General features: G+C 40.9%; 1 protein-coding gene across 1 annotated transcript; it reads right to left on the reverse strand.

Annotated features, from left to right (window-relative positions):
• Positions 1-5976: 5976 nt before the first annotated feature.
• Positions 5977-27546, reverse strand: castor1 (cytosolic arginine sensor for mTORC1 subunit 1). Its single transcript, XM_069716377.1, has 9 exons — positions 27207-27546; positions 19036-19106; positions 15898-16091; positions 15165-15300; positions 11753-11876; positions 11237-11353; positions 10824-10906; positions 10071-10165; positions 5977-7074 (listed from the first exon to the last, which is right to left on the reverse strand). Exons 1-9 carry the CDS (start codon positions 27362-27364, stop codon positions 7003-7005), a joined length of 1050 nt encoding a protein of 349 aa, XP_069572478.1. The 5' UTR covers positions 27365-27546; the 3' UTR covers positions 5977-7002.
• Positions 27547-27658: the final 112 nt, after the last annotated feature.

The following is a 27658-nucleotide window of genomic DNA, read 5'->3' on the forward strand; positions in this document are numbered from 1 at the left end:
CACCATCCAGACGCATTCAATTCCCAGAAAACCTGCAACTGCACAATCACAGCCTTTTAAATCAATCACAAGAATCTGATAGTTAGACAGTTGGATGGCAATTGTGCTTTCTGAAACACACTCATTCACAAAGAAAGTGAGTTACATGGCAAACTGTACCTGCTGCGTATGTCATTCTCATTGCACTTAACGTTTAACATGTCAAAGACAGACTCCTTTAGTCACGTAACCTCACAGGGTCATTCTTATATTTCCACCCGTCTCAAAGGAGGCGTGTAAAAGAGATGATGGCGATAAACTTCCTTGAACGCAACCTTATATTTTGATGAAAAAAGTAAAGCTGTAAACCAAGGGCAGCCCCCTTGCAGTATTTCTTTCTGTCACTTCCTCCAAAGGAAATACAACTGATTCACTGATAATACTGAAAATAACTGATGAAGATGATTTGTGTTTCCCATATAAATGTAACTCTAGATTAACTTTAACAAGAATAAATGTGTAAATGTGAATTTGGGCCATATTTGAGCAAGAGAACCGTTTTGTAGATGAGAGGACCTTTTATCACTGGCTACTATCCACCTTATATGATCTACACACACACAGCTGTGGATTTGTATTTCATATTATTTCCACTTTAAATCATTATTATTTAAACTTCCTTTCTGCGGTCACAGTTGTCTGTCTGCTACTTTTGTGACAACATATTTATGTTATGATGGATTCATTCCTCCCCTGATCTCCGTCATACAACACTTCCTGTGCAGATATGAATCTAGCTACAACTCAATAATATGCCTTCATGTGATTCTGGTTCAGTCCAGTTTAACCCTCTAACTTTGGTTGTCAAACTCTACATCACCTCAGACGTCAGTTCTTTTTTTCCCCAGAAATTAAGATAAGAAACAGAAAATGACAGAATCTGAACTTCTTTAATCAGTTTCAGCAGAGACTCTACAGAGGTTGAGGTCATGGTTGCAGTGACTGTAGGACACCTTCCTCCCATACAGAAGGTATTTGGGATTCAATAACAAAAATATAAGAGAAACAGGTAAAAAAGAAAGAAAGAAAAGAGAGAGAAAAAAAAAACACTAAATATAATCTGCAGCTTCATGGCAAACTACCTCCTTCTGTGCCCTACCACTAACCATCAAATGACCTTTTACCTTCTCAACCTCACCTGGAACATACCACCTGCTCAGGTAAGCACGGGGTGATCTAACCACAAACAAGGCATTAAACCACACAAAATAACAAAGAATTCAATTAAAATGTCTTAGGTAGCATAGGAATCACACACGTTTGGGTAAACATACACATCTGAGAGTGCACAAACTAGTCATTTATTGCGCAAGTATCCGACACATCCGCCTACAACTTGACAATTCAGTATCTTGCTACTGATGATGCAAACCTGTTTTCACTCATCATTGACTGAGCAGATAATCCACACCAACTTCAGTGGAACATAAATAAAACCGAAAGTGAACATTGAACCATTAAACTGGAAATATGACACATAAAAATACTGTTTTTACGTTGGAAAACATAGCCTTTAAAAATGAAGGGAGGAAACTTTCCCCAAAACTTGTAATACATCGCCACTTACCATATTTAACTAGCTTTCCTGCTATGTACATTCAAAATACTGATTTTAAATAGAGGTATTACATTGCATGATTAAAAATAACAATAATATAGTTGTTTTCATCACCTCCAGGAAATAAATAAAATGTCAATACATATATAAATAATCCTAATTTTAGCTACATCACAGTCAGTTGACGACAGATTTAATTCATATGAATTTATGCTGTTTACAAATAAATATCCATAAATAAACAGCCAGGTATCAAACAGTGAACTGCAAATCCACTGGAAAATTCTGTGTCAGTGTCACGTTCCGCCGAGCCTAGGCGTGAAAAGTACACGCAGAGGTCATGTGATGAGGTCATGTGACACTGATTTCTTTAATGAATTTTTTTTTTCAGATCCAATTAGCTGTTGTTGTTTGTTTTTTTAGATTAAACCTACTTTTCAAGACTGTGTTAGCAGATCGTGACACTGACAGACATCCTGTAGTAGACTGTTGATACCCAGGAGCTTTCACACTAAAAATGTTCAAGTGTGGCACCGTGGAAAGAAAGACCATCATTTCCAAACGAGAGAGCGGCTGCACTCTTTTGCGGAGCTGCATGAATCATATCAGCACAAACTACACTGATTTTCTACCTGAATTTTCAGCCAAAGATCAAATAGAATGCACTTTGATCACAAATACACTAATACATGGCGCACGGGTACGAGACCTGAAATTTTACAATTTTAAAACACAGGAAAATAAGTAAAAAATGTTTACATCACTATGAATTCTCAGTGATGTAACTCTACGATCAGTTAATGGAATATAATTACCCCAGGAGACATGCATATTTTCTCAAAGTTGGCTTAGAAGACACCATAAAATTAAATTGATGGAGTGCCCCTTGAAAGGAGTTGAATCCCAGTTGTATTTTTGTCACACTCTTGCTTTGCCTCCATAAGTACCTGCTGCACCTGGAGAACCCATTCCTTCATTCTGACTAAAACACCCCATCCATAGACTTTCTTTACGTAGCTGTCAACATGGGATAGCTGAGGAGGGGCTGCTGTGGTCAGCACAGGGACTTGTAGGTCGATGTGGATGAAAGTAGCCTTTATGCTATGTGAATGGTGGATGAGTCTCTTCTTGAGCATTGACAAATGATTCAAAATAGGTTCTGGATTGTGCAAAAGTTCACTCTGATATTTTTCTATTTGTGACATGTGCAAATAAAAAAGCCCGTTCTTGACGTAGATGTCCTGCAGCTTCTCAGACACGTTGATGCCAGATACTGTGGATTCAGGAACATCATGTGGAATTGAATCAGTCCTGGGTCTGTGATTCTTTGTCTGGAAGAAAAAAAAGTGAACATGCCATAAATCTGAGTGTGCAGTGAAGGAGATTGTTGTAAAATACATGTTACTAAATTCAGAACAGAGCAATTTAGCAGGTTTCAGTATCAGTGCTGGTATAGGTTCAATAGTATATTATTTTTTAAATGAACTACAGTATGTTCATGAGATTTTCATTGCAATTTAGCAAAGGTCATAAGGAAGCTAGGAGTGAAGGTATTTCACCTTCTCAGCCATGTCTTACTCAGTCTTTTCAAACAAAGTATATACAGAACTTTACATTAAGAACAAAGACATATTTATATCGATGAAATGATCACAGGGAGCAACACATGTTGGTAATAACGGTCCTGTAAATGCTAGTTGAAGGTGACGTTGTCTGTTGCAGTCTAGAACAGATATAAAGAGGTAATCCTTTCATAAAATCAAACCTTTTTTTGAAATGATGGTTGGCTTTTGTTTTTGCAATAGCCCTTTACTGTATTTACACTCTGTAATCACCTCTCTATGAAGTAGTTGGTCTTGAGAGTTGAAGAGTCGCCCTTTTCTGTGCTGCATTTTAAATTGCCTTCACACACTTTCAGGATTCATGACCAGTGATGCAGTGATGTAATTTAGCATTATTATTTTTAATTGTATCTCATACCACATCTGTTAGCACCCCACTTTACAAGTATTAGATCAGCAAAACACTGCAGTTACCAGAAACATGATACATTTCTGACCTTTAAAAAGGGTCATGTTAAATATGAATGTTCACCAGAAATGTCTTGTGCAACATTAGTCATTTTAGGTTGTTCCATTTTTTAATTTTTAATTTTTTTTTTTTTTTTTTTTAAAGAGGATGAGATATAGATATTATAGGGAGTAATGAAACAAAAGGGACCAGCTACGATGAACCGCTAAATACAGATGCAGGTCACCAGCTACTCTCACAGTGTGGACTGCCATTAATATGGATTTCTTTGTCACGATGTGAATTTGTTTGGCTGCAAGAATGCTGCAAGATCACCTTTCATGCAGGTAACCTCTGGATAATATGTCCCAAATCTCACACCAATATCTGCACAAGGACACTGAGCATAGTAATAAATTGGATCAAGTTTCCAGGTGGTTTTAGACTCTGCTACAATAACTGGAGAAGGTGCAAAATGTCTCTCATAGCCTGAGTCTTGTGCATGGTTACAGCAAACTATACTGCAGAAACAGAAAGTACATCACACCAGCGCCGCTGGGTCATACTTACATATTCATTCAGGACCTTATCGGCTTCATGTCCCAGTAGCGCTGTAAGAAGCTCGGCCTTCTTTAACTCATTGTCACAGCTGGTGTGAGTCGGAGCAGGAAACACGGGACTCCAATGAACTCCCAGGAGCATCAAGACAAATACTGAGAAAAGATGATGCGGATACAGATCAACTGTAACACAGCGGTAGGTGAGAAGAATTTTGCCTGTTCTATGTTGGATTTCAAAATAGGTAAATTCAACACGATTCATCAAATATTGATACACGAGGTCTGTTACTGGGCACTTCTTTCCTTTCAGCGCCTCTTTATACTGAGTGACAATGGAAATCCTCCAACATCATTAAAAGTAAAAAGAAATAACTCTTTGGAAAAGTTTTTTTTCTTTACAGTGGAGTTCCTTTCAGATTAAGGTAAGATCTTATATACCTATTAAGCTAGGACCAGTCTTTTTGATACTGCATAATATTTCACGCTTGTACACGAAACAAATAAAACACATTCAGACACTGAAGATTACTTGTAACATAATTCCTGTAAAAAAAAAAAAAAAAAAACCTGCATCATTAGATACATCAAGTAACAATGTTGCAGTCAATTTAAAAAAAAAATATTCTATCAAATATTATAAAGATATTTACCATAATTCATTAGAGGTCCACTGAGTTCACAATCCATAGTGACAGTGGGAACTGATTTGCCCAACACGTAGTGACTCTAACCACATAAAAACAGCAAAGTGCAACTTTGATACTGCTAAGCATGTCTATATATACAGCATTTGAAGTGCACAGTCATCCACACCCACCCGCCTTGACACACACACACACACACACACACACACACACACACACGAGCCTCACACAGAAGGAATGATACAATTTCATGATGACATTTTTTTTTTTTTAAAGATCACTCATGTTATGACAGACTATGTCGCTCTCCTCAGAATTCGGTTTCAGCAAAGGTGACTAAATGCTCAAACAATCCTCAGATAGTTACAACACATAAAACACATTTTGTGTGTTTGTCTGCATGATAAAATCTGAAGAAACATTGAGGCATTCTTTGTGTGTGAGGCGATATGTGTGTCAAAGAAGGCAGGTGTTTCACTTCATAGTGTAAAATATGTCATTTAAACAGATGTAATCCCCAGATGTTAAAATATACACCATTTCAGAGTGTTTATGCTGCATCTTTAAGGCTTGTGTGAAATGGAGCTAAAACACCATCCTCTTTTGGATTAATTCACTCCACTAACTCAGTGGTTCCCAAACTGGGAGATCTGTTACCTACATGACTTTCAAAGATACATTTGAGGGGTGGGGAAAACAAATCATAAACATATAACGCCACATAAACCTTTTTTTTGCAGCTTTAAAGTTACATCTACATAATGAATATCAATAACCGGAGCCCTTTCCAGCTCGAAAGTCTGTTCTATTTCAAGCTTTTATTTCTTTAAGACAGGATTTGTTATAACTGATCTCATCCAAAAGGGAAAAGACCTTCGAGTTGGTGGCATCAAAATTTCCTTTTAAAGCTGAGGCTGGTGAAGCATGATAAGTAAGTTCCTAGGACGTAATAGTTCTCCTTATCATCACGCCATTTGTTCCTTTCCTATTAAAACCACAAATGATCGTTATATTAATTTCATGCAGCTGAATCATGAGTGACGAATGACAGAAATCTCTGAGGTAGTCGATACTTGTTGGAAAGTAGTCTTGCAACAAACCTGCCTTCACAGTATTCACTGCCTTCAGAATTTTACAACTAGCTCATGCTAAAGGCAATAAAGACTATTTTCAAATCAGTTTTATTGAATGAAGCAGCCCAAAAATTACAAATGTTTACAGAATACTTTTACTTCAAATTGTATAAAATGTAGTTGTACCAAAGAAAACATCTAGGTGGTATTAGCTAAATCAAGTTTATTGTGCAAATAACAAAACATAAGACATAGTGTTATTGACCTTGGGTAACATAATGGTTAAGAAATGTTGACCTCATGAAAAACAAAGAAGAAAAGAAACTGGCCATCCGTTTCTCGTTTGCAGTAGTTCTGATACACAAAAATCTGCACATTCTTCTCAAAACAAAATGAATGAGCCTTGTTGTCAAAAATACAAATCCTCAGTTTTCTCATCTTAAAAGCATTGTGCTCACAACTGCATTTCAAACTACACACTTTTAGTTTCACAAGAAAAGAAAAAACATGGCAATACTTGCTAATGGCCTTGGATTAAAAAAAAAAATGTTTAGACACATGGTGTTATGATATGAACACTACTGGAAGACTAAGTTGCGTGTTTATTTTAAATGTTAAAATGTATGCAAGTGTGTTTGGCCATGTGTGATGTTATAAACAATTCAGCTTCAGACCTCACACCATCAACACACATCTCGTCCTGTGTTAACAGAGAGAGAGAGAGAGAGAGAGTCTATCATAAATGTTCATGTCTGACTTTCTGCGTGTGAATTTGAATGTGGAGATGTGTTTGTGCTTGGAAGTGGATGTGTTCAGGAGTGTTTGTGGACTTGATGTGCACGTGTGAGCTCGGGGGCCCCCTGGGACTCAGTGCATCCTGCCTTGGACAGGCAGGACGGGGCGGGGGGCCTCACAGACAAACTGTGTGCACACCGCAGAAAAGCGCTTCTGGTGTTCATGGCAAATTTGTAGACGTTAATACTGCTGGCGATGCAGTGCTAATCTAGGCACAGAGTTAGCCTCCTTTCCTGCTGGCCTGCCCGCCTCCAGCCAGTGGAGCTGGAGCGAGGGGAGACATCCCGAGCCAGCATCATCCAGTCCAGTCGGTACTTCAGAAATCAGCTGGTGGCTGCTTCTTTCCTCTGGTGCTGGAGCATGTCTGTCACACTCACTATGTCCTCCTCGGGGACCTAGAAAAGACATGTGAAATCAGTGGTGCTAGATTTGATTTTTTTAGCACAAAGTTGGTGTGTTTATAACGTTAATTGTGGTGAGCATATTAGCAAACATACAGTTACGTCAGGCTCCACTCAGCAGACATGGAACACCATTAGTATTCATTTGGAATTTAAAAGGTCACTAAATTACCTAGAAACCAAATAGTCTCTTTCTTTAACTGTGCATGATAACTTGCTAGTTGATAACTGTGTCTGTCTGATGCCTGTTGCTGGGCAGGTAGCAAACAGTGGTTTTTATCAGAGTTTTTAAATTGAAAACAACTGTGTGTAAAAAACTTTCACGAGTATGTTGACAGTCAACAACAACAACAGTAAAGTTGCAGGTCATAATTCAGCTCAGTATCAGGCCAAAGTGTGTAATACACCCATCAGTCCACTAGAGGATACCGTCTCAGTGTCACGTTTTGTCCCACCTTGGCGTGAAAAGTACACGCATGTATAACCAGGGTTAAAGGAAGAGATCATGTGACAAAGTACAACAGCAATTCCAGACAATTTACTTAAAATGAGATAAGTGTAAGAAACACGAGTAATATAAAACAAATAAATACCAAACCAATGGATGAAAAACACAGACATGGAGCATTTTCTGCAGAATAAGGAGTTTTACCTACTTTTAGTTCAATAAGGTTTTGAATGCAGGACGTTTACTTGTAGTGGAGCTTTTTCACAGTGAGGTATTAGCAATTTTACTGGAGTAAAGAAGTGGAATACTTCTTCCACCACTGGTAAAATAGAATCAATTCCTCCGTTTATGGAACGATATCTTTCAGTAGTTTCCATGAACTTCTCTGCTGTTAACTTGAATTCCCCAAAGACTTTACTGAAGATAAAATGATTCTGATAAATTCACTGAAATATGAGCGGTGACCTCCCATCATCCTGTACGCACACATTCTTTCACATGTTTTTGCGACGCAGCTTTGTTCCTTTGCGTTTTAGAAAATGTCTTCTTCCATGTCTGTTGTTTCAACGACTGAAGAGCTTTTTAAAATCACTTCCATCCTTTTTCATTCTTCCTCTTTACAGGGCAAATTTTTTTGAACAAAATTACAGAAAACGCTCGACTGCCCATATACTTCCACTGGCATGCAATAGATGCGAGTTGTTGCTGCTGAGTTGCGAAGCAGAGATCCTCTTCCATGATTATTACATCTATTTACAAGGCAGCTGGAGCAAAGAATTTCTCAGAAGTGAACAAGTAGAAGTCATGATACTGTCACAGGTTATTTTTTAAAGTCGATGGAATTTTCCTTTTCTAGGTCTGTTTGTGGTTTCTGTTAATTATAGAATTTCATGACGTCGACAAAGTGCAACTCAGTAGATGTCTGTGACTAACGCACTCAATGGTTGTGTCAAGCTCAATGACAAAAGTGTGTTATAATCTCATTTCCAAAACATTGGAAAGGTGGGACGTGGGAAGAACCATTGAATACCTGAACACCCAAAGATTCAACACTATCAGGTTCACTTTTGATCATCCTTCTCCTTCTTTGCCATTGATCCACATTTGATGACCATGCCCAATAACCAACCCCATTATTTTAGACTGAAATGTTCAAATACTTAAAATTTAGATGAAGAGAAGAGGGAAAACAGAACAATACACACTGTAATTTATTACTGGTCTACAGTGGATCTTTCCATTTTAACTTCAATGGTTTTGGGAAATGTCTTCACACTACAAAGCTATTGTTAAAGAGCTAGGGATAGGTGACAGAACTGTGAGTCCAGTGTACGTCAATGCTGAAGATGACAGTGAAAGAAACCACAAGACAGTCAACATAACCCTTTCTTTGTGCATTTCTTTGTAGAGTGCACAGGTAAACTGGTGAACAATGCTTCTCTTATATTAGTGCAGGAGGGACGTTTGACTTTGTTGGGTCACGTACTGACAAACATTCTCTGATAAGTTTCTAGATCAATTTCAAATAAATGAGCCAGATAAACTTTTTCAGGCAATTTTCAAGATAATTCAGGTGGCAGAAGTTGCTCAATCAAACGATGTCGAAACAACCGTGGTGATAACAGTGTGTGGTAACAGAGAAAACGGCATCATTACTGAGATCAGGAAACCGCACAGCAACTATGGAGTCTCAGCTTCATATACAAAGTTAATTTGGAAATTGTAACACACCACAAAAACCTATTCTTATATGGAGACACAAAAAGTTTGTGGTTTATGGCTTCTCGGGTTTGAAGATGTAATGAACATAATGAGCTTTGTAATAAAAACTCTTCATCTAACTCAGAGTCTAAATGGTACAAGTTGTTGGAATAAAACAGAAGGGCCAGCTTGATAAACGTGAAGTCTGTCAGTGACTGAGATGACATGTTTACAGCCTGGAACAGAAAACCGTTTTGGTATCTTAAAATCATTTTCCTGTTCATGACAACTATACAGGTGGTACATTTTTATATAACTCACCTGTTTAAATTGTATTGAGGCTTAAAGTTATGCATAATTAAGGGCGGGGCTGCTTTGAGTGATAGGTGGTGGACCATTACAGTTGGCGAGCTGCCTGCAGGTTTCAGCAATCAGGCTTCATTCGACCAGCCTCAGCTCCACCCAAGCACCACCTCTTTGCCCATGTTTGGATTAGCAGGAAGTAAGGTGGAGTCAGGCACCGCCAATATCATTTTATAACTTCCTTATGTAGAAATGCATTTCTGCATTGCAGGATTTTTGAAATAATATACTTTAGTTATTTGATTAGTTTTCAGCTTTACTTAACCTAAATAGCATTCTGTTTGAACTCTTTAGAGAAGCTTTCCTCAGTAAAAACATCCTCAAAACTATTTGGAATCAGCTGCCTTAAACTGGCTGAGTAAACCTTGCAGGAATGCTATTTAATGTGACGTATACTTGGTCTTTATCTGTCTACGTCTCCCCCATTAAGACACAGAGCCACAGGGCCTGGACAATCCTGCAAAAATGTTGGACTCACCAGAGCATGGTCGAAGCTGAAGGTGCTTATGTAATAGGCAGAGATGTCGCTGCCAGCGAGCGGCTGCGATATCTGGGCGACTATACCACATTCATCTAAAACACACAGAATGAGTGCAGAAGAATTAGTATCATTAGTGCGATCATAATCAGGTGATATTCAAAATATAAAGATGCACTATGACAACATAAAAGCTCCAATTATCTTTGTTTTAATTAACAAGCGTGTTAATTAAAAGTAAACAACAGACTTGAGCGCAAAGAATGTTTCCTGTTTTCACCTCAACCGACAAAATAATGAATCATTTATTAAAAACATTAAAATCACATCTGCATCATCATTAAGGCTAAACAATGAGAACACGCACTTGAAATAAATGCACCTTCGACTGGTAAAACAAAGATTTTCAGTAGCTGTAAGCTCGGCTGTCTGCTCTGTGTCACCAGATGATGATGACAAATCTCTGAGAAGTCTGTGAACGCATGTTTAAATCAGGGAATGAACATGATTAGCTCGCTACATGTGAGAAGTATGCAGCTGGTAATCTTAAGATTTTTCTATAGTTGGTCAGAGTTGAACTATTTGTAAAATCTGAACCCTTTCTGATGAAACACCAGTCAGACACCAAAACCACCTGATTAATCTCAAAAGGAGAAGCCGTTGTAAAGGAAGTTGGGACCGATTACTGATGTGCGCTAAACTCTATCGAGGAAAATGTTAAACTTGGAGGTATATAAAAGTAAGTGTTCCTACCAAAGCCCAGAGGCTGTCCCCCGATACGAACCATCCGCCACAGCTCCCCGGACGAGCTGGTGAAGAGGAGATCAGCAGGAAACCTAGGACACAAGGATTCAACACGGACTCTTCTCAAGCAAGTGAGTGCAAACATACACGGGACCAAGTCGGAGATCAATATCATTTTGTAGAAATCCTCAGGTACAAATACCGCTACAACATCAACGGTGAGCCAACAACGAAGTGTGTTCCAGTGCAACATCTGTTACGGTTTTACTGCTTATAGTCTGTATTCATATTGTTTGGACATAATGCAGGTGAACTGTATACAAGCCGTGCCTTCATATTGCAAAATGTAGCTGTAGCACAAGTGTACATTTGCACACCGTCCGATGTGGGAGGGGTCAGCGTGAGAAAGTTCGACTGCTTACCGTCTCTGAGCCTCGGTGTCCATCACCAGTGAGATGTAGCCATCGATGAGGGAGAAGGAGAAGAACTTGATGCAGTCCAGGTCCTGGCTGGGAGATGATAGGGTTTCCTCTTTAGGACTAAAGAGGGAGACACGGTAAGCATGACAGCAAAATAAAAATTAAAAAATCCAAACAAATTCACACAACCATTTAAAAAAGGATGCAATCATTTACTAAATGGATCAAATGCTCTAGATATAGTCAAATAAATTCAAACAATAGCAAAGAAACAAATAATGAATGAACCTTAAACTACTTAAAAAACAAATACAATGGCTTTTTTTTTTTTTTTTAAAGAAATGATTATTAAATATTTGCTACTTATTCAAGTTTTCAAGAACCATGTCAGTAGACTAAAATGATTTGCAACGATAACCAATGTCAAGCCTCAAGTCTGAGCTTGTGTACTTTGTATCTTGTGCTGCCATCTTGTGCCCCAGACAGGTACTGCAGCAGTGCAAGCAAACGGCATCTCACCTGCTGGAATAGAAGAGGACGTCGATGAGTGTGGTGGCGATGGACGGCAGTGTGTCCGGGTCCAGAGACATGACACAGAACTGGTTCTGGGGGATCAGCACCGGGTGAACTGTGGGTAGGATGGCTGGAGGGAAGGAAGGAAGGAAGGAAGGAAGGAAGGAAGGACAGGGACAGTGTTGGTTCATAAGACCAAAAAAAAAACAATAAACAATGAAACACTATACAGAATGCTTCAAAAGGAGAATTTGTTCATTCTTTTAAGACCCTTGTAAAAATCACTTTAAAAGACGCACTTGTTGGTAATGATGTGTAAAGTACGTGAAAGCTACACGAGTAAAAGTACAGATATCTTACAAGAAAATAACTTTGGTCAAAGTCAAAGTCACAGATTAGAAAATTACTTCAGTGAAAGTCTTAAAGTATTAGATATGTACTTAAGTATCAAAAGAATTTTGCATTTGAGTTGGTATTAAATTAAAAAAGCAAGCGGTCAGAATCTGGAGAATTTTGAAGTTTATTTTTTAAAAGCGACACTAATGCTGCCACTGTGGGTAAAAGTGAAAACCAGAATAGTTGCATCTCTCTAGCATCTGCCAGGCTTGGGAACAGCAACGAAACCAAGGCTTTGGAAACACTCGATTGTATTTGCACATTAAAGTGATTTACCAAAGATGTAGCTTGCAAGCTAGGACCACTGATTCTCCAGACCTGCATGTGTGCAGTTTGTATCCTAAGATTTCAAATTTCTGCAGTTTTTAAAAAAAATGTTTTATAGTAACAAAGTACCTAAGCTGCTTTGGGGAAATGTAGTAAAGTAAAAGTTAATGTTTTATTTAGGAAATGTAGTGGGTTAAGCGTTTATCATTTATTTAGGAAATGTAGTGGGGTAAGAGTGAAAGTTTACAGAAATATAAAAACTTAAGTGAAGTACTGTTACCTCCAAAAAAACACTAGTACTGTGAGGAAGTATTATTACTCTGTTACACAATGGATTCTTAGTGAAATTGAAGATTCTTTTATTCTCTGAACCTGTTTGTATTTCTGTTAAAAAACAAAAACAACAAACATGTTCTGCATTTTAAATAATATAAAAGTAGATTTAAAGACAGAGGAATTAGTCTAAAGTTTTACTTTGAAACCATCATGAAAACTGCAACAATACCGCTGTTATGTTTTTAAATGTACTCTTTTATGTTTTAGATAGCAGTGGATCGCTGCATTTTAACCAAGACAGTTTTAGTGACGCACAAAGTTGTTGAATTTGCCAAACAAACCTAAAACATGAAGCTTTTCTTTTCGTAGCATCATCATGCAACATGCTCCCAAAACACTTTGCAACCCCCAAATAACACAGCAATGACACAAGGAACAAAAATCCCATTAAAAATGTCAAAGTTAAAAAGTAGATGCAGTGTGATGCTCGGCACCCTTAAAGTAGACTGATAATCAATATCCGTAGTCTGATAGTGTGAGGAGTTAAACAGGAATGCTGTTCGTAGGTGTCGACATGATGCTGACGTCTTGGAGATCTAAAGATACGGCAGATTATGAAAGAGTGGAGACATTTTTATGCATGTTCTGACCTCATTGTACGGCATGTTCTGCGCTGTATGCTGATGTAAAAATAACTTCTTGTTCAGGACACGGCAGCTCAGTGCAGTGTTTCCTTCATGTCTGCAACCTGCTATGGACCGAGTCTATTTGCATTGTTTCATTATGTAATGTCACATATTGTTATGTTCAAGTCAAACAGGGACGGGTGTCCTTGAAGGCTGGATGCACACTGACATGGGTGTAGTCGGATTAACCCGTGAGCCCTTTTAAGTCCTATTATTTACGGCACTTTCACACATAAATGATCTAAAACCACTAACTGCTCATGTCCATATCAGACCATCGGTTTCAGCATTCATCTTTCTGCCGTGTAAAAATGTAATGCCAGCTTTTCAAACCTAATTTCACTGTTCTGGAGAATTTAACTTCCTCTTCATTCATTCCTATGTTGTAAAAATGTCTATTTATGGCCGTCTGTTTTTGTTTAGTTTTTTTACGCCGAGAGCGAAGCTATAACCGGAGTCAAATTCCTTGTATGTGTCAACATACATGGACAATAAAGTGATTCTAATTCTGACAACAGCACAGTTGTAAAATATCCTTAAGGTCCAGCAGGGATCCGTACACAGGCCGCATCAAAGCGTTTCAAAACTTGTAACACACTGGTCAGTCCTCTACAGGATACCGCCTCAGTGTCACGTTCTGCCTCGACTAGCCGCCAAAAGTGCACGCATGCATGAGCAGGGTCGAAGAAGGAAGTCATTTAACGAAGCACAAAGAGTGATAAAGTCCACATTAGGAGGTTGGGAATGATTTTGTGGAACAAACACAGGACTTTCACCTGGGGCACCCGTGTTTGAGCACACTAGAAAGCTAAATTTGGTGTGGGTTACTAACCATAAGTCAAGTGAGGACAAGTAATTCATGATCTTTTTCTAAACCTAACCTATGGTTGGAGAATATAACGATGTCTTTTTATACAGTGATTTTGAGACTAGAAATTGTCTTGGGTTGATTTTGGATATTGTAATGTCATGACAGGCCATAATTGTTGTGTGTTCTTGGTTTTAAAGGCTGCATTACACTAAAGTGATGTCCTTTTCTGAACTGAGCTGTTACATTATCTGCCTTTATCCACTTTGTCATTATATCCATATTACTGATGATTTATTCAACAAAAAATCTCAATATGTAAATATTTTTTGAAAGTATCATGCATGCAGTATCTAACCGCGTGGTTTTTGCCGTCTAAACATAAGGCACCTTACTTTTCACGCCTTAGCGAGGTAAAACGCGACACTGACTCGACATGCAGTAGTGGGCCGACGGGTGCATTTCAAACTTTGACGCATGATATCTAGAACGTGATATAGATTGATATATTGACCAGCCCTAACTGTATATAAAATGCATTATGTACAAAATATTCATGGTTATGGCATATCTTTGGAGCTGTACATTAAATGTTTTTCCGAGTAGAGCTGCAGAAATATTACTTTAAGTGCCAGAGCGACGGCTACAGGACAGTCACTCCTGTTCTTTTCCAAACAGGAAACCAATGTCTAAAAACTGCCTGAAGATCTGCAGCAGTGTCAGGGTGAAATGTTTGTATCCTTCTAAAGAGCTGCTTTTACACTTTTACTCGAGTTTATAAGTAATCTGACTTCCGTAACATACGGTTCTCTAACAGTCTGCTTTGTGGCCTGTAACTGTGTTTTCAGGTCACATGGTGAGTAGCTGTTTGTTCAAAGATCCTGAAGGTGGTGCTAGAGGATCTTCCCTCCATCCTCTGGGAATGAGCTCGATCGAGAGAGAGGGGAGTGAACTCGTACCGGAGAGGACCGTGACCTGTCAGTACCTTCTTTGCCGTTCTTCTGGAGGCCGTTGGAAACATCCTGACAATGAACAGGGACCGACTCTCCTCCCACCTCCTTGTAGATATTGAACTCCTCCTCCAGAGTGCTGATGACTACAGACAGGTCTTTCTCCCTCACCTACACAACACAGATGTGGAACATACATATGTATGGTAAGATTTTTTTTAGATCTATGAAACATTTATATGCTCCTCAGTAAGCATTCTGTTTAAATATAGAACAGTATGCATGTATAATAAAGTCTACAATGTTGTTTCAAGGTCTGACACTGGCCCACTTTAAGGAAACACTTGAGCTCAACCAGCACGTCAAACATTAATATACTTGCTGACACAAACATCTGTTATTTTTGCCCACTTAACATTTTCACATGTAATACATCAACTAACTTTTTAGCGCCATCAGCTTTGTCTGGATTTAATTCCTTAACTGCAAGATGGTGCCGGACAAACTGCAGACACTGGGACTTCTTTCGTCTGCCAGGCGCTCAGTAGGTGAAAGGCTTCACTGCAAGATTACAGGTCTGGATTTTGATGCATTTACAGAGTTTGAAAAAACTCCAAACGTCTCTAAACTATACAACAGTGAATAGCTCAGAGTGCCTCTTCCTTTTTAACGAGACGTGTGAAAGCTGATTAGACTGGAGTGGAATAGAGTGGAGCAAGTGTTTATAAACTAAAAACTAAAAAAAAAGCTGAAGCAGATGGCACTCACAAGGATAAAGTCGGTCTGATAAGTGGAGAGCATGAAGACGGAGACGTGCTGCTGGGCAAGCGGCGCGATGACCGACTTGGCAATCTTGGTCACGCCGACAGCCTGGGAGCTGCTGGAGGCGTTGCCGTTGGAGGCCACGTTGAGCGGCAGCCAGATGGAGCTCTCTACCTGGAGGTGCTCCGAGGGCTGCAGCTCTGAGAGGCAACAGAGAAAGGAGAGAAAAGTCCGTCAGTGAGATTGGACCACAAAGTCAAAAGATGTCTCGATAACAACCTGGAAACTTGATTGAAAAACCCAAGTTTTGGTGCGGTTCTGTATATTCGAGTGTGCAGGAGGTCCGAACAGTTTATCAGAATGTTTCCATTTAAACACTATAACGTAGGACTCAACCCTTTAAAACAGCTGCATGTTGTTATCTGTGTTACTGGGTGGGGTTTTCTCTAGTCTGAAAATGTTGTGTAACAATCGCAAATATTCTTATTTACATAAACGTCACTAGCTATTGTCCAATAAATTGACACAATTTTAACTGTCTGTGGCCCACTGGTGAAAGCCCCTGTACTTGCAGTATTACAAACAGAATAAGCTGGGTGTCAGTGGTGACACTGCTGGGAAAATTCACAAGCAGTGAAAAGTTAGTGATGCGTTTTCCACAAGTGGTAACCCACCATAACATTATCCACTGGTTTGTGAACGGCTGCTATGAAGACTTGAGTTGAGAATTTGGGCTGTCTGCAATCTGAGTTTTGTGAAGCCAGAAGTGACCACATGTGGACGAGCTGGGGAGGATCGAGAAGTGGATCTGACCGAATACGCCCGCCTAACTATACTGACAACCTGACTGCACCCCAGGCATGTCAATCAAACCAGGCACGCCCCCAAACATAGCTCTCTTTGAGGCCTAAAATTTAATTAATGATGGAATTATTTTCAAAGCGACCGCCAGAGCACTCATCAGAAAGAGTGACTTTAGTAAATGACACCATAATAAAGTTGAATGGGAGTCTACAGGAGCAAGAGGTTTCTTTTGGAGCCAGCCCCTAAAGGCCGTCAGTGGTATTGCAATTGAACTGCAGGCTGGAGAGAACTGAGAGAATTATAGTTTGTACATAGTTCATTATGAACTTTGTTTTGCCCCGATATTGTTAACACTTTTGGGCCTTTGGAAAAATGTTGTATTGCTTCCATCAGTTTTACATTTTTGTGAAATAAATGATTATAATAATGCAGGTCCTTTTTGGATTTATAACGTTAAAAACTGTGTTATACTGCATACTGAAGTTCTTCCAACTTCGAGCCATGATTGTGCCGTTTTCACAGAAGTGCAGGACGTGTTGGTGCAGAGAAAAATGAGCCTACAGGGAGAAATAATGTGACAGGAGCCAAAAAAAACAAAAACTGCTCTGGGTTCAGACCATCAATGTAAAAGATCCCATTTAATAAAGCGTTTAAGGTCGGTATCTCATCAGAACTTTCTGTTGCCGATGATAGATCTGTATGTTCGTGAGGCTGTAAACTATGAGACAGTTTTAAGTAACTACTTCCTGTTGTTGCTGCTCACTATAACATACATACACTTCCTCTACCCCTCATGCCGTCTCCTCCTTTGTCATCATGACCCAAAACACCCCGCTATTCATAACGCAGAGTGAATATTATGCCCAGGAGAGGCCAACAGCACCAACACCAAGATGCTTGGCTGTAGAGTGTGATTTCATATCTGTGCATTTATAGGCTCGGACACATCGGTCGTAGGCGGCTATAAGGAAGTGTCTAAGTTCCCATAAGTTGACCTCTCAGAATGTGTGCCTGCTCTTTGTCCCAAAACAAGACCGAAGTATCTGAAACATGTACTTCCAGGAAGTAAACAAGATATTGAAAGAAAGAGGTAGTGAGACTTAGGAAGTGCACACAGAACGCTTTTATCTTTTATTAAAAACAAGCAACTGCCGTTCAGCTATCTAAAAACATTACCGATTGACATCTACCTCCCGCAGTAAATGCTTCTTTTTCCTTTTTCTGGATTCTCCTTCACACACGGCTCTGCTTGACATAATGTGTCACAGACAGCCCCTTGTGGCTTAGCTACCACGGCGTTCACCTCTTAAAATAGGCACTCGGTTAGAAGGAGAGCAAAGGAGGCAGAGTAGCGGAGCGCCCGGAGGCGATATATGCCTTTAACATCTACAGCTGAGTGAGGACGAGGAGTGGATGGGACGGGGACATGGACGACAGACGTGCAGTCAGACAGTAAATACATTCAGAATAACCTTTGTTTTTTTAGAGTGATCTGATTTTTCAGTGTAAAATATATAAAAGGTAGATACCTATTAACACTAACCAAAGACCAAACCAATGCCTAACCAACACAAAAATACACAGTATTTTTAAACCATCTTCAGAACACCCTAAAAGTTGTGTTTTTGTAAGCCGACCTTTGCTTCCAATAAATTCAAAAGACGGTCATTTTTTTTAATCCAAAAGAAGACAAGTGGATCTATTTTTCATAAAGTTGGAAGTCATAGGAACTAAATGGCAAGATGAACTAAAATACGCAAAAAAAACCCTCTTATATCCTGCAATCCTCTGTTTTTGATGCTTTATGCTGAAGACACGAGAGGCAACATGTCTAACAATGGTTTAACCTTCTTTGAACATAATACTCGCTCACTGATGAGAGAAATTATACCAGTGAAAATATTCAACACCAAATTGGAAGTCGGGCAAATCTGCACTCTGTTTTTGAGGGGACATGGAGAGCACTGCCTTGCTCTCTCGTACTTCACGAGTCCACAAGACTCATTTTCGTGAAAGTATATATTGTACAGCTTTTTTCTCCCCACATGCTGGTGGTCTACACCCACCTACCATGTGAGGTCTGTGAGGGGGAGCAAGGAAGGAAGGAAGGAAGGAACGAACATCAATCATTTTCTGTTTGGTAGAAAATTAACTGTACATTAATTTCCTGTACTCTAGCTGCCAAATACTTCACTACAACAAGACAAGTATATCAAGTATATACAGTAGTGTACAATTAGTGATATCCGTACATAGGGAGCAGTTGGTTTTAGAGTATCGGAACACAAACTACTTCCTGATCAAAGTGATGAAAGATGTAAATTCACGACGGTGTTGTACCTTTGAATCCCTCCTCGTCGAGGACGACTGTGTAGTTCTCCGGTGTCTCAGTCAGACTAAAAAACTTGCATCTAAAACACAAATGAAGAGACATGGGGTTAGAAAAAGAGAAAATATGAATGGCAAGAGGTAAGACGGAGAAAAGAAAGAGAGTGAGCGTGAAAGAACAGTTCTATTCATTTGCAACCAAGAAAAAGCGGTTCAGATTTTCATAACAGCAGTTTCCAGGAATCAAGTCAATGGGGTTCTCCAAAATGTAGGCTTCAGGACTGGCTGTCACTCAATTAGCGCGAGCCCAAAGCTCAGTGTTACGCCTGCGTCACTCCTTTGTCTATAGCCAATGGTGGGTAATGCACCAAACTGGGGCACTGCTTTGGTAAACAACTGCTCCATTCGAGGAAAGTCTGGGCAACACAATTTTAAATGAAAAAATGGTCAGCTTCTGAGTTCACTGGATCGTATATATACACACACACATCTACTACGTGAAAATCATGTCCATAACGCGATGACTTGTCTCTGCACGAGTACCACCATCCTCTTATTCTGAGAGAAGAGGCCATATTCATTAAATATTTGAAAAGGCTGCAGTTTTGTCAGCTGACGCGAACCAATGGGGTTAAAAATTTTACAAAGAAAAGACAGGAAAAAGAGCAGCTGGCATCAAGCAGGTCAGAACATCGATTATCATTTACACTAATTTTCTTATCATGCTTGGGGCCAAAATGCATTTTCTTTAAAGGCTGATGCTTGGTCAGGCCAGTATTCAGTCCTTCTGAATGTTGTCTTTGTGAAATGTTTAAAAAGGGTAGCAGGGGAGCGAGGGGGGACAAAAGTAAATAGGCCCATGGGATTGGGTACGGTTCAAAGAAAAAACTGGGTAGTGAACACACATTTTCTTGGATGACAAAAACTTTTGAGGAAATTTGTACTTCAAATAAAGTTTCTGAATGGGTGAAATGCCTCTTGTTCTACAGCCAACAGAAATTTCATGGAAAAACAACAACAACAAAACTGAGAGCAGAATTATGGGGCGAGCAGTAGGCAGAGAGAACTGACCATCTTGATCACTTGGACATCTTCACTGGCCGGTTTTCACTTTCAGCTTGGTTCAAACTGCTGAGACCTTCGATGTTTAGGCTGTTGTGGCTTTTTCACTTTCTGGGGAAAACTTCAAGTGTCAATACTCCTACTCAATATACCGTAGTTAGAACACTTCGAAAGGCCGTTTTCACACCAGAAATTTAAGACCAAGTTCCAAACAGAGGTTCATGTTTTTGTTACATTGAAATACCTTTGACCCAGTTAAGATTTCAAACAAAGCAAACCAGGGTCCAGTTTGATCCGGACTGAGACCACCTGTTTTGGTCCAGAACGGGGTCCGAGGTACCTTTCACAACTGCTATTTTAATTCAAACACACAATAAAAAAAAAATAGCAGTTTAGATGAGTTCTTTTGGATTCTGGGTCCAAACAAAATAAATTCAGCAACTATAGCACAAATTGGGATCAAGCTCGGAGTCGCACCCCTGACGAGGTTAGTTTCCACAGCAATGCCGGCTGAAATGCCCTTTGTTGTAGTGAGTTAGATCAGATCTGTCCGTTAAATAGTGACCATGAACCATGAAACAATTAGCTCAGCATAAGGATAGGAAACAAGGGGAATGCACCTGTTACCACCTTCAAATCGCACTATAGCTGCTGTATCTCAGTAATCTCTCGGTAATGTGTTATGATACATTTCATTTTCTCATCTAATTCTTGGCAAATTTACCAAATTGTTGCACTATTGCTTTACATGTACTAATTCCTTGGTTATAATGCTCACCTTTGTTTCATGTAGTTTTTATATTTAGGCAGATAAAATAAGTACTTAAACTTCAAAAACAAAATCCGTTAACTTTTCTTTGGATACTGTAAATCTCTGTAAGGCAACAAAAGATGGCATTTGAGCCTCGAGAGGACATGTACACTAAGGGATGATGGATGAAGAGAGGAAATTCAAAATACCACCTGCATTATGGCTCTAATAGCCGTAAGAAATCAGAGGCCTTTATTGCCGAGTTAGTAAGGTTTTAATTTGTGGTACGGAGAAGATACACGATCATTCAGATTACTTTTCTTTGTTTTCTTTGAATCCTTAAACGGGAAGCGCTACGTATTCCTGTTTTCTTAAAATATCTCAGTGAAAACACACCTTCCTCTCCCACTGCTTATCAGTCAGCTTGGGTATTACAGCAGAAGCCTGAGTTAGACCGGCAAAACACTTGACTCAGCAAAAAGTAATCCCCGCCATGAAATGGGACTATCACGCCACCGAGAGACAAAGAGAGAGACCGAGAGAGAACGCCAACTACCAGCTGTGCTCGTGAGCTCAGCCGGCCCATTGTGTTATAATACTCCTCTCATTTCCTGTCGATCCTTCACCTTCCTCTGCTTGCAGTTTCCTGCAGGTAGTGTGTGTGCGTCGAGCAACTATACTGCAAGTGCGAATGATCAAGTGTGGAGCTTTGTTTTAGGAGAAAGCCCCTGATATTATGTCTGTGAGCGAGCCAAACCTCAGCAGCATGTTGATGGCTGTCAAGCAACCTCAGGGAAATCTATCTGTGAAACAACAGTGCATGCAGTGGTGTGAAAAAGTGCTTGCCCCCTTCCTGAGTTCTTATTTTTTTGCATGCCTGTCACACTTAAATGTTTCAGATCATCAAACAAATTTAAATATTAGTCAAAGATAACACAAGTAAACACAAAATGCAGTTTTTAAATGAAGGTTTTTATTATTAAGGGCGAAAAAAAAATCCAAACCCACATGGCCCTGTGTGAAAAAGTGTTTGCCCCCTCCTGTTAAAACATAACTTAACTGTGGTTTATCACACCTGAGTTCAATTTCTCCAGCCACACCCAGGCCTGATTACTGCCACACCTGTTCTCTATCAAGAAATCACTTCAATAGGACCTGCCTGACAAAGTGAAGTAGACCAAAAGATCCTCAAAAGATAGACATCATGCCGAGATCCAAAGAAATTCAGGAACAAATGAGAAAGAAAGTAATTGAGATCTATCAGTCTGGAAAAGGTTATAAAGCCATTTCTAAAGCTTTGGGACTCCAGCGAACCACAGTGAGAGCCATTATCCACAAATGGAGAAAACATGGAGCAGTGGTGAACCTTCCCAGGAGCGGCCGGCCGACCAAAATTACCCCAAGAGCGCAGCGACGACTCATCCAAGAGGTCACAAAAGACCCCACGACAACATCCAAAGAACTGCAGGCCTCACTTGCCTCAGTTAAGGTCAGTGTTCATGACTCCACCATAAGAAAGAGACTCGGCAGAAATGGCTGCATGGCAGAGTTCCAGGACGAAAACCACCGCTGAGCAAGAAGAACATTTAAGGCTCGTCTCATTTTGCCAGAAAACATCTTGATGATCCCCAAGACTTTTGAGAAAATACTCTGTGGACTGACGAGACAAAAGTTGAACTTTTTGGAAAGTGTGTGTCCCGTTACATCTGGTGTAAAAGTAACACTGCATTTCAGAAAAAGAACATCATACCAACAGTAAAATATGGTGGTGGTAGTGTGATGGTCTGGGGCTGTTTTGCTGCTTCAGGACCTGGAAGACTTGCTGTGATAAATGGAGCCATGAATTCTAATGTCTACCAAAAACATCCTGAAGGAGAACGTCCGGCCATTTGTTCGTGACCTCAAGCTGAAGCCAACGTGGGTTCTGCAGCAGGACAATGATCCAAAACACACCAGCAAGTCCACCTCTGAATGGCTGAAGAAAAACAAAATGAAGACTTTGGAGTGGCCTAGTCAAAGTCCTGACCTGAATCTTATTGAGATGCTGTGGCATGACCTTAAAAAGGAGGTTGGTGCTGGAAAACCCTCCAATGTGGCTGAATTACAACAACTCTGCAAAGATGAGTGAGCCAAAATTCCTCCACAGCTGGAAAAGACTCATTGCAAGTTATCGCAAACGCTTGATTGCAGTTGTTGCTGCTAAGGGTGGCCCAACCAGTTATTAGGTTTAGGGGGCAAACACTTTTTCACACAGGGCCATGTGGGTTTGGATTGTTTTTTTTCTCCCTTAATAATAAAAACCTTCATTTAAAAACTGCATTTTGTGTTTACTTGTGTTCTCTTTGACTAATATTTAAATTTGTTTGGTGATCTGAAACATTTAAGTGTGACAAACAAGCAAAAAAATAAGAAATCCGGAAGGGGGCAAACACTTTTTCACACCACTATATTTTGGTTTCCTGTTTGCAGACGAGACAGACACGATGCCTCACCTAAGCATCTATTCATTACAGAATACGGACAGATGCTGGAAAACCATTTGCCTAACGTTGTTTCTACAATCACACACACGGTCTCTGAAGCATTTACCTACAATTCCAACATCACTGGACTTCTTATGAAGTCAAGAGGAACAGGAAACTCGACATCTGTTCTGCAGAAGTGCGATGTATATTTTCCTCCCATTTCCTTTGAAAAAATGAATCAGCTCAACCAATGTAAGCTTTAGTTGTGCAACTGCCTTTAAATACATTCCCAGAAAAGATGAAACAAAGACAAAAACTACAATCTTGTCCTCATCGTCTCCAAAAAGTCTGCAATCCCTGAGGAAGAAGAGATCATCACCAACCCTCCTTTTCCATGTTGCCTAAAAACCAAGTCTACGACATAATCAGCCTTTACACTTCACAGAATCAATAAATAACACCGACTCTCATCAAATGTTTGAACAGCACTCTGTAACAATGACACGTGTGTGATTGCTGTTGCAGTAAGTTGGAAAAAAAATAAACTCCTTCTATTGAAGCAAAAAAAGGAAGACGAAGAGGAGGAGGCGGAAAATAAGCAAAAGAGACGAGGGAGCAACAGGTAGCGAGGGAGTGGGAAGTCTGCAGCTGCACAAAACAACGGGTGGTAGCTGCGGTTAGGGTGTGAGGGGGGTGAGAGGAGGGAGGTGTGGGGGGGGGGGTCTGCAAGTGATGCTCCAGCTGAGGAAACACGATAAGAGCAGAATAAAACTGATGTTGAAGTAGGAGGAATGAGCCTCGAGCTGCCTCAGCAGGCCACATCATCATATGTTTGCAACTTACTGAAAAAAAACAAAAAACAATCAAAACATTTCTCTGTTTTTTTTCCTACAGAACAATCAGGAGTTGTTGCTGTTGTTTTGTTAATCTTGAAATCCTGTTGCCTGTTATTAGAGGAGGGGGTGGGAGGGTGAGTCCTGTGTAAACAAGAGGAGCCAGAGCCCCGACCTTCACAAGGAACCGAGGCAGACAACTGGGTTTCTGGCTCGGCCGAGGCATTGTTCCTACCCCACGCTCTCGTTAGTTAGCGGCCACAGAGAAGAAAGGAGGACTGTGTGGTGCCTGCAGGGTCATACATCCACGGCACAGGGAGACCGACACACTGGCCCGATGCTGGGCTTTGATTAGTGCCACACCCATTAGGCCGAAACAACAACCAACGACAATGCCAGACTACAAACACGCAGCTGGGAAACTCATGGTGAAAATGTCCTCAGCCGTGGAGGGAAGGTTCATCTCTGTCCTTTGGTGTTTGATAGAAGCGACCGGCTGTGATGCACACATACCAGCCCCGTGTCCTTGCCACAGCCTGCAATACACCCGCCAGTCCACTAGAGGGCAGCGTGGTTAAAAGAGCAGACTTTCATGCGGGAGGCCAGGGTTCAACTTACCAGAAAGTGACATGGATTGGTTTAAAGAAATCTTTTCCTTGGTGACACCGAGCGGTAACCAACCGTGACGTCAACCATCGGTTCGTAAACTGCTGTTCTGAAGCCTCGCGTTTAGCATTTTGGTCGTCGCCATCTTGCTATTTTGGAGCCAGAAGTGACCATATTTGGACGAGGTAGGGAAGAGAAGGGGGTGGATCTCATTTGATCTGATTGGGAACCCAAGGGCACTATGCCCCGCCCACCTATAGCAGAAACCTGACTGCACCACAGGCCTTTCAATCCAAAAGACACGCCCCCAAACATACTAGAAGCCTAAAATCAAATTAATGATGGAATTATTTTCAGATGGAACAACAGGAAGAAGGAGTGACTTTAGCGAATGACACAATCATGACTTGCGGGAAAAAGTTATTGACTTTGTAATTCATGAGAGAAGTTGAATGGGAGTCTATGGAGCCTTTTTGGAGTCAGCCTCTAGTGGCCCTTGGTGGTATTGCAGCTCAAAGCACTCCAGCATTAGCCTCTTTTTTTCAGACCCGGAAGCTACGTCCGCTTTTATATACAGTCTGCGGGTGAGAAAAGGCTCCGACACTCACACAGTACCATACAGTGGACTGGCGCGTGTATTACACCCATTTACATGCATCTCAAATGCAAACAGTACAAACCTGACCCTAAATCAAATGTTCTCACCTGTGAGGGCATTTGACGTCCATCATATCATAAAATGTTCTAATGCTATGTTCCAGTAACTGTAAACTGAGCTGATCTTCACTAACTAACGGTGTAGGTGACACTAGGCAGTACGCCATGATATCGGAGCTCCCATTTAGACAAGGCAAGGCTGCTTTTATCCTCTGCACCACACGTGTACATGGACACCAGTTACCGCTGATGTTGAAGGGGAATCTACCTTCTAACAACTTGTGCTGCTTCGAGTGACTACCTCCTTAACATTCTGCTCAGAGCGGCTTTCAAATCACTCGGCGTGGGGAGTTGTTCTCTAATGAATAGCAGAGGCCTGACTGAAGGAGAAGGCTGAAACCATCCAGGCCAATCTGTGTCTCCCCCCCCCCCCCCTTTTTGCTCCTAGATTTGTTTTGAGTCGCCAAGAACTCAATTCTCTCCGCCACTCCCCACTCCGCTTCACCTATAGTTAGACCTATAAAGAACAGGAAAAACAAGGCAAAACACACGCTGCAGTATGACGACACAACCTCAACGCATGAACAACAACAACATGCTAAAAAAAAACAGAGCAGCCTGTTAATCCAAGGAAGCGAAGCCTGCATTCTTTTTCTGGTTGATTCTGGACTCGGCCTGTTCGAATGAAAATGTAGGCTCATACCTTTAAAATGAAATCCACTGTAAATCTGCAGACATGTTTTTATTCACCTTCCTGACATAATTACATGGACATCTATGTATCATTCACAAAGGCTGGTTATTTGTATAGTGTGTGCAAGTCATCATGACACGACGAGTGCGTTTGGTCTGAACATGTCAAAAGCTATTGTGTTGCCCAATACTGTGATCAACGATGGAGGCATGAAGATGAACAAGACATATTACATTTATTTCCCCGTGTCAGGAAGTAGAAATGTGCCTCCCCAGATGGTGATCCGTATGTGGGCATGTATGGGCAAGCTCTGCTGCCTCATTATTAAAGGGCTATTCTGTAACTTAATACACATACATCATAAAGGATCCCGACTTGCGGCATCATCAAGCACAAAGGCTGATGAGAGAATGAAAATCTTCCCTGAAGCTTCACGGTGGGAGCAGTAGCTGAGCCCCTGCCCGGCCGGCCTGTATCATGGTGGCTGGAAGACAGATGTTGAGCTCCTCTTCTAGCCTCACATGTGCGGGGCAGCCAGAGGTACAAACAATTACATAACAATGGGAGGATATCCAGGGATTGCCTGAAAACGGATCTGAATGCCAACATGAGATGTGGACAACTTGCAAACTGGATGCTGAACAAATGGAGGTCAGGTGTCAGCTGAAAAGACAGGCTCCCACCAAAGCAGACAAGCACACTGCAGTTTGATTAATGCTGATGCTCGGTGGGAGCCGTGGGCATTCAAAGTCATTCATGCATATCTTTTACAGGACTACAATATAAAAGCATACAAGAGGGAATTCTGTTGGCTTAACTGCAGCAGGGTTGTTGTTGTTGTTTTTTTGGTGCAAGTATGACCTCCTTTACAAGGGAAATATGCAATCATTAGTCAGAAGTCAAAACTACTGGGAGTGTTTCCAGTCACATGCGTCGCAGTGTATCATTCACGGAGGCAGAACTAGGCATGCACAGGCAGATAGCCCAAGAATGGCTCGGCCACCCGGTGAATGACGAGGCGCTGGGGGTTATCTCGTATATCCGTACTGGATTACCAGGCTGATTCACAACAGGAGCGGCACAGCCATCTGGGCCCGATCAGCGAGTCCTCTTACCGTGTCCGGTTCCGGAGAAATATCAGTTTGATCAGGGGGTGTGTGAAGTTCACCAGCCCGTTCTTGGCTATGCTGGTGACCCGCAGCCTGTGGTCCAGTATGTGCAAGTCCATACTCCTGGTAGAGAGCGGTGTCTCTCCACTGCTCTGTGTGTGCATGCGGCGGAGAAAACGCCTTCCTTAGCAGCTCTGCTATGGCTCGATAGCATTCAAATGTTAAATACAGGCCCGTGTGATGAGCATTACCGACAACTAAAACAGCCCCGCGTCCCGCTGCGCTCGTCTCACAAGCCGAAAAACATCCGACTCGATGTGATTCCAGCTCCGCTGAACTGCTGTATATTCAAATAAAAGGCCAGCCCGAGCAGCGACACGCCCCCTCCTCTTAAAGCTACAGGTCTCCGGCGTTAAACGTGGCGTTCAATGTACTGTTAAATGGGGAGTGTGTCACGC

Source organism: Brachyistius frenatus, unplaced genomic scaffold (genome assembly GCF_029030835.1).
Source record: "Brachyistius frenatus isolate BFR_SWC_R1_liver_20210118 unplaced genomic scaffold, ASM2903083v1 Contig_156, whole genome shotgun sequence".
In the NCBI taxonomy this organism is placed as follows: Eukaryota; Metazoa; Chordata; class Actinopteri; family Embiotocidae; genus Brachyistius; species Brachyistius frenatus.